Source organism: Paramisgurnus dabryanus, chromosome 16 (genome assembly GCF_030506205.2).
Source record: "Paramisgurnus dabryanus chromosome 16, PD_genome_1.1, whole genome shotgun sequence".
In the NCBI taxonomy this organism is placed as follows: Eukaryota; Metazoa; Chordata; class Actinopteri; order Cypriniformes; family Cobitidae; genus Paramisgurnus; species Paramisgurnus dabryanus.
The window spans coordinates 37,065,529-37,074,093 of NC_133352.1; the positions used below are offsets into that span (position 1 = coordinate 37,065,529).

The 8,565-nt window shown below is 36.0% G+C and overlaps 1 protein-coding gene across 1 annotated transcript in view; it reads left to right on the forward strand.

The window, feature by feature from the left end:
- rxfp1 (relaxin family peptide receptor 1) overlaps positions 1-8,565 on the forward strand; it is a 60,472-nt gene that overhangs the window by 42,998 nt on the left and 8,909 nt on the right. Inside the window, exons 5-12 of the mRNA XM_065242851.2 lie at positions 59-130; positions 2,001-2,072; positions 2,215-2,286; positions 2,706-2,777; positions 2,942-3,010; positions 3,664-3,735; positions 6,250-6,321; positions 6,654-6,725. Of these exons, the coding sequence (XP_065098923.1) occupies positions 59-130; positions 2,001-2,072; positions 2,215-2,286; positions 2,706-2,777; positions 2,942-3,010; positions 3,664-3,735; positions 6,250-6,321; positions 6,654-6,725 (573 nt within the window). The remainder of the gene's footprint in view (positions 1-58; positions 131-2,000; positions 2,073-2,214; positions 2,287-2,705; positions 2,778-2,941; positions 3,011-3,663; positions 3,736-6,249; positions 6,322-6,653; positions 6,726-8,565) is intronic.

The following is an 8,565-nucleotide window of genomic DNA, read 5'->3' on the forward strand; positions in this document are numbered from 1 at the left end:
ACGCACATTTTGCCATTGACTTATTATAGATCTCTTGTTCTTCTTCATCTCTTTGCAGATCTCTGCAGAGGAACCATCTGAAAACACTGAATTCTGATATGTTTTTCAAGTATCAGAGCCTCCAGAAGCTGTAAGCCCATCTAAGCTCCACCAAATTAAACTTTTTTTGTAATTTGTGTGTGAAGGTTAGTATATATGGTCAACGGGGACATTAGTAGTGCATAATGACGTTTATTATGCTATAAATACAGGAAGTATCCCCATAAACTGAATGTCTTAACAAACACACAAAATGGTAGTTTTGCATTGATTAAAGACTACCAACAGGTTTTTGTGATGGTTGGGGACTGGGGTGGACTAGGGGAATACAATATACAGTTTGTACAGTATCAAATGCATTGTGTTTATGGTATTGTCCTCATAAATCACATATGTCAACATGTGTGTGAGTGCAACAAACTTAATCTCTCAACATTTGCTGTGCAAAGTTAGCCGTCATGATGCCAGGGATCCAGGGGTGCTGCTGATGTGGTTGCTAAGGGTTTCCTGAATGTTTTTAGCACACTGTTGCTCCCTTGATGATCCCTTACTTGCCTAAATCAATATCCCAGCCCACTTCAAAACCATTTTTTGTCATACTAGAATCTGGTTTTGCTCACATTGCTCTTGTTGTGTAAGCCAATATGAGGTATCTTTACCTGTTTTATCATCTAAATCAAATGTCTAAAGGTAAAGCACACTTCTCTTCAAATTCTGACATACTAGTTTTGTAGCACAAAAGCTTCTGGTTAAGTTTTGTGGGAATGTTTAATGTTTGTCTAAATCCGTAACACTAAAGGGCGATTTATAGTCGTGTGTAGGTCCTACGGCGTAGCAGCGACGGCGTAGGTTCCGCGTCGGTTTTCATTTATACTTGTGCGTCGCCGTCCGTGTCGACGTGCAAACACACGCGAAACCGCTGGTTGGCCGTAATCACGCGTGTAACCACAGTAGCAGCAGAAGTCGTCACAGAAGAAGAAGCTAAGCAAGTTAACCCACAAACGAAGAAGAAATAGGAACTTGTTGTGTATAATTTGAGAAGACCAGCAATGATGGAAGTAAATAAACAGCGACTTATGTTTCAGTTTGAGTTAAATCACTCCTCAACTTGGCTCATCTTTGTTTTCACCGTCTCAAACGGAAATACCTATGACGCAGTTTTTTTACCTGACGGGAGGGGTTCTGGTGGACCAATCACAGCGCTTACGGTCCGCGTAGAGCCGACGCGCTGTTAGACATTTTGTGAGGTGCGCGTCAGGCTACGCAGAGCTACGCACAGGCTACGGATAGCCTACGCCGTAGGACCTACGCACGACTATAAATCGCCCTTTAGGGCCCTATCATACACCCGGTGCAATTGTCTTTAGCTAGTTTCAACCCGGCGCAATTATCATCTTTACGTTTAGCGCCATGTTGTATAAATATAAACTGCATTTGCCACCAATTTTGCCTTGCTATTTTAAAGGCAACTAAAATTGACTATGCCACTGACCATCTAAAACCTGATCTAAAGTCAATGGCGCAATGTTTTTGTTATTTAAAGAGTGCTTTAGTAATTAGGTTTAAAATGTAAAAGATTATTATTGAGTCTCTTGGACATAAATAAGGAGCAATTATGGGATATTAGAAGGTGTAAAGAGCTGCTTCACCTGTAGCCTGGTATGTTAACATCACAAATAATAATCAAACTTCATATATGACTATAGCATTGTTTTGAGGGACTTTGTGTAGGAAATGAAATTCCAATACATTCAGAAAATCCTGCTTCAGCTGCCTTCAGTAAGCTCAGTCTGCAATCAAAAATGTGTGTATTTTGTCTTCAGGTGTCTCTGTTTTGTTCCTCTTGTATCATGAACGTAAAAGAAGAATGAACTAGAAAATACATGTTAACACATTAAACAACATTTTTAGGAAACCAGGTGACCGATGTGTTTGTAATAACATGAATATCTGTGTTTCAGGTATCTCCAGTATAACCAAATTAAAGCGGTGCACCCGCATGCTTTCCGAGGTCTCTACAATCTTACAAGGCTGTGAGTTTTAATATAAGCCGACTTTAACATCCTTTCTGCAGATAGCTCATATCAGCCTTATGTGTCGCCTGTATTCTGAAAATAAAGAATAAGTGAGCTATATTCTTTTTTGCTTGTTTTCTTTTATCTCGTTTTTTTGTAGATATCTTAGCTATAATCAAATCACCACTTTACTACCTGGAGTATTTCAGGACTTGCACAAACTAGAATGGCTGTAAGTGTTTCTTTTCATTGTGTTATCATATCTGCAAATCAAATCCATGTTGCTTTTTTATTTATATATATATTCAATTTATATATTCAACATCAATTCATGAAGTCTCCTTTATAATTGCAGATTTTAAAATGAGCGATAAAGCTGTTAGATTTACAAGCAAAACTCCTTTGCAGTGACACAAAGTTTGTCATCAGTGTTGTCCCTGCACTTGTGATATGTTTTAATCAGTCATTAGCAGTCTCAGACCGGCTCTAAAGAAGGAGGAGTTTTGATTGAAATTCCATCACACACCTCATTGAATGGCATTAAATTATGGATCATAAGCCATCAATTAGCATCCTGTGAGCAAATATTGAACAAAGCTCTTCAGATTGTAAGGGTCGCACTTGTTTTTTAATGAGCTATTTGTCTTGAAGGATTCTGGAAAACAACAATCTTCATCACATCACATCTTTGACCTTCTCTGGTTTACGTTCTCTCGTGCTCCTGTGAGTTCTCAGTCTGCTGCTGTTTTGGTCACTCTCATTTCTTTAAATTATTCAAAAGGCTTTTTACAGTACATAGAAATCTTTTATCTTCAAAAATTAGTTTTTTTTCTTAGTATTGTTATTTGTAGTTAGTTTTCAATGTGCCCTTTTTGTGTGTTTTTCAGAGTCTTATTGAACAATGCTCTCACAAATCTAGATGATATATGCTTGGAGATGCCACGATTGAATTGGCTGTAAGTGTACAATGATAGGGCTTTTCACACTGCACTTAACCCTAGGTTATCTTCGTTCTAAACCCCGCTTTTAACCCCATGTTAAGGTGCGTTTCTTACTTGTAATTTAGAGCCGGGGTTATCCCAGAAATGAACCCAGGTTTATGACACCTTGCTCTGAAGCAGGATTTTGCGGGATTACCCTGCATTGGTGCCAAACGTTTACAGTGTGAAATGAAGGGCTGGAATGTTTTGACTCAACACTTAACAGCAGAGAGCCAATCACGAAACAAATTAAATGCTTTTTATGACTTTATGACCTCATGACTGTTGACACCCCAAATTTTTTAGATATATGCAGTGTGAAACTTTAGAATATCCATGGATATCTTTTAACCCCTGGTTAAGAATGAACAGTGTGAAATGTGAAATAGATAACCCAGGAGACCGCTTACCCGTGGGTTATAAGTGTGAAATGTTTTTATTTTTTCTATGGTCTGTGTTTTATCATCATCACTGAAATGTGAATTATTGGAAGATATCAGTAGTTAAATGATAAAAATATTAATATTTACAGTATGTTACACTGCCCTTTCCTTCCAAAGGTTCATGTTAATCAATAGTGAATTGTTCTTGGCTTACATGCTTCTTTCTCTGTGCATTCATGTTTACAGAGACGTCGAAGGAAATAAGATAGAAAGCGTTGGAAATGTTACCTTCAGGTCCTGTAACATGTTAACAGTGCTGTGAGTTCTTGCCCTTCCTATCATTCACATTTATGCATTTGGCTGATGCTTTATCTAAAGCAGCTTACAGTGCATTACAAGTTTTTTATCAGTACTGTATGTGTGGTCACTGAGTTTAAACCCATGACCTTTTGTGCTGCTAACGCAATGCTCTACACTTTAAAAAGATTCCGTAGAAATTACAATATTACTGGCAGCTAAATGCGAAATTTATGTTATTTAATGACAACAGTTTGTTCAAAGTTAAATGAACATTAACAAGTCTTTGTCTTACAGAATAAAAATACGAAATAACAGCATAATGCAAAGCATTCTGGGAACCAAAAATCCTCAACCTTTTTCTGTTTTTTTCATTAAGATTTTTTTTCCCAGCAAGCTTTGCTTGATGCTGTTATTTTAGTTTTATTCTGTAAAGATAAAGACTTTGCTAATGTTTAATTTTCATTTAACTTTGAACAAACTGTTGCAGGTAATTAACATAAATTTTAATCTACAGGAAGTTACTGGCAACCAGCTGCCAGTAATAATGTAATTTCTACGGAATCTTTTTACAATGTTCCCAACCATTCCTCTCCTAGCGTGTGTTTACATACTTCAATAGATTACAACCTTTATTGTCATCGTACACAGTAAAATAAATCCTATGGTGTGGTCAGTACAAACACAAAATAGAACTAGCAATATTCAGTTTTTTTTTATTCAATTTTATTTATATAGCACTTTTCAGAATTGTTTAATTGTTTCTAGGCAGCTTTACATTATTAAAAGCAGGAGAAAACACACAAAAATAAAGGGACAGGCTGGGCATCACTTTGAAGAAAGGCCAGTGGATCAGTGGTGTGATGAGCTTTACGCCAGCAGGGACTGGGTCTGTTAGTCACAGTGGGTTCGAGGACAAAACAGGAAACAAAATCCTTTTAGCGTGGGGCCATTCGCATGTAATGCAAGTGTCATACAGTATAATAGTTAAATATCTGCTCGGTTCTAGACAAGCTAACTATTGCGACATAAGTATATATAGACTAATAATGTGAATGCTTTGTTAAAGAGAAATGCGTTTAGTTTAGACTTACATTGAGCGACTGTGTCTGATTCTCTAAAATTTTATGGTAAATCATTCCAGAGCTTAGGGGCTAAGTAGGAAAATGATAGACCATTTTTAGACACTTTTGATATTCTAGGGAACAGAATGACCATAGTGTATGTGATGGATTGTATTCTGATAGTAGTTCTCTAACATGCTAGGCCTTTTAAGGCTTTATAGGTAATTAGCAATATTTTTAAATGTATGCAACATTTAACTGGTAATGTAAAGATGCCAAAATTGGGCTTATACTTCTTAGATCGAGTAAGCACTCTTGCAGCGGCGTTTTGAACCACCTGAAGCTTGTTTACTTGATTTGCATGACATCCTCAGAGTAACGAGTTACAATTAGGGATGCACCGATACCACTTTTTTGGAATACGAGTACGAGTACTTGCATTTCAGTACTTGCCGATACCCATACCGAGTACTTGATTTAAATTTACAGGTAACAGCTTTAGGCATATAATTTAACAAAAAAAAAACAGTTTTCCAGTTTGTTGTAAACTCTGCCTCTTTGGACAACACAAGAGGCATTAACCCCTTACACGCCGCTCAAACATAGACATTTCTCAGACCGTGGTATCGATTCCAGGTATCGGGGGACTTTTAACGAGTACGAGTACTTTAGAAAATGTGGTATCGAGGCCGATACCCGATACCAGTATCGGTATCGGTGCATGCCTAGTTACAATAGTCTATCCTTAAGGTCATAAAAGCATCGTACGCAGACAGCATATGGCGTATTTTTTTGATATTTCTTAGATGGAAGAATTATGCATTTATACAATATATAATAGCCAAACCAAAGACTGGAGTCCAGAGGATTACAGCATTCCTAGAAACTTAATTTGCATAGCTGTAGTGCATAGGTGGGGATTTTGCGACTTGTGAATGAGTGTACATGCGCGCTTCTTTTTACAAATAACTGGAATTCATTAAAATACCACAATCCAGAGGAAGGATTTCACAAATGTCTGTTTTATGCGAAAAATTCAAGGCCCATTGTATGGGTAATTTAATACTAAAATATATACATACAAAGAGTTTTCAAAGTTTGCAAAAATAAACAGTAAAGGCATGAAACACTGCTTTTACTCTGAACTTGATATACTAAAATATCTTTATAATAAAACAAGTTTAAATGTTTTTCCTAATTTAAGTAACCGCAGAAAAAATTAAGTGTCAGTATAGCCAAGAATACACCCTTTTACTGTACATATTTAGCAAATTGTGAAGGACTTTATCATGAATATTAGGGATGCTATTAAATTATCATTTTATCTGATTATATGCAAAAGTGATTTAATTTACCTTGTGAAATTATTTCATTGACATGAAACAGTGGGGTTGTATTTTATTATTTCCATTTCCCTGGTTTGCTCAATGGGTTTCTGTCCAGCAGAGATAAATGTTTGTTGATTTTGCAGGGTCCTCCAGAGGAACCGCATTAGTTACATCCACGAGCAAGCTTTCTATCTTCTTCGTAAATTGGGCGAGCTGTAAGTTCTTATGGATTTCCATCATAAATGTGTGCAAAAATAATCACCACTTCACATTCTCTGTAGTTTAGTCGTGACCTATTTACGTTACATTTTTGAAAAATTCGAGAGAGAGAATTGGTTTTCAAGCGAAAAAAAGTCCTGCTTGCATGGATTAGCTTATCAATTTCAAAGTCAACACTGGGGCGTTCTTACTCTCATCTATTCCTACCAGTTATGTAACATGAGTCATCAAAGAGTTTGGCCGTAAAAGACTAGCTTGCACGTCACCTCTGTCAACAAAAGCCTTTTTTTAAATGCATGTGGCATAAATGCATGTTCTCTCTCCACAGGGATTTGTCCAGTAACAGAATCGAAGCAATTCCTCCTGATCTTTTCGGCAATCTTGGTGATTTGCTTCAGCTGTGAGTTGTTATTTACACTTTGTAGGACCTCAAACTGATGCCAATGTCTGTACACAGAAAACATATCTAGAGGTGTAAAGTACTTGAGTAAATGTACTTCGTTACTGTACTTTAGTATTTTTTGGCTACTTTGTACTTGTACTGAGTATCAAAAATATAGGCAACTTTTACTCTCTACTCAATTACATTTTTGATTGGGTATTTGTACTCTTTACTCCACTACATTTGAAATGACACTTAACGTTACTCGCTACATTGTTTATTCGTCAAATAAAAACGAGACGAAAGTGTCAGAGGGTGATGATGGATAGAATCTGTGGTCGCGAGGTTACACGCACACACACAACTGAGGGACTTCATTTGGCGCTGCGCAGTGCAATCGTATGAAATCAAAGTACTGCGAGAGCGAATCAAATGCATATGGAGAAGTCTGGTCTCGCGGTACTTTGATGTCAAACGCTGAATGGCTTGCGTTGAGCCACCGTAGCGGGACATCTGCGTGCTGCGTATGTCATAAACTGTAGAGAAAAGTTTGCGTCTGGTCTGAGAGAAGAGATAAAGAGCAAACATATGGATGCATATCACATTTGCTTCAGTCAAGGGACCCTTTGTTAAACATGCGATACTAAAATCAAAACAAAAGTGATGCGCGATTGCAGGAGGGTCATCCCGCAACTCAAAGGCAAGCACAAATGTTTAAATACTCTGATGCTACTTGCAGCTAACCCGAGCTGGTACATAACTTGATATAACTTACTATATAAGCCAAAATAAACCAGCGAGGTCCTGTACTGATTGCCCAAGTAACTTAAGTACATTATAAGATTGATAATAAGTGTACAATTTCACTGTCCTCAAATTTAATCAAGTATGCTGTAATGTATTTACTGTAAAGAGGGATGCATGACGGAAGAAATGTAGTGCACTTAATGTGAGATAGTGGTGTTACGTACTACATGTGTTTTCAATTAATCTTTCAAATGAACAACTTCACGTTTTTAATATGCATTATCATATTTCTGTTAGTGTAATTTTAGTTTACTGGAATTTTTTAAATATTAAAATTATATCTTTTTTAGGATAGGCCTATATAAGAATATTTGGTAACACTTTACAATAAGGTTCATTAGTTAACAGTTGTTAATGTATTAACCAATTTGAACAAACCATGAGCAATACATTTGTTACATTATTTATTCATCTTTGTTAATGTTAGTTAATAAAAATGTAAGCTTTAATTGTTTGTTCATGTTAGTTCAGAGTGCATTAACTAATGTTAACAAGATTTTAATAAAGTATTAGTAATTGTTGAAATTAACATTAACAATGATGAATAAATGCTGTATAAGTGCAGTTCATTATTAGTTCATGTTAACTAATGTAGCTAACTAATGTTAACTAATGAACCTTATTGTAAAGTGTTACCATATATTTATATCACAAAGTTAGGCTATATATTTTTCAGCATGGCACATTCAAGTACACAAAGACACTAGACTAAAATTAAATGGGTTTAAATTAAATTTAATGTAGATTTCTAGACTAAAATCTCATGGCATTTAGTTGAATAAAATTAGACTATAACTAAATCAATTCAGATGACAAAAATATGACTAAAACTAAATTAAATTTTAGTCAAAAGACTAAGACTATGTTTAATCTGTGTTTGTTCTGCCAGGTCAAAATTTTGAGGTGTTTGATTTCTTTTCTATATTAGGAAATAAAACCTCATAAATAAACTTTCTTAGTTTTCACTGCCCAGACCTACAATGTCTCTTTGTGTTGAGGACTAGTGCATCTTTGAGCCAACATTCAGTACGAGTAAAAATACTTGAGTACT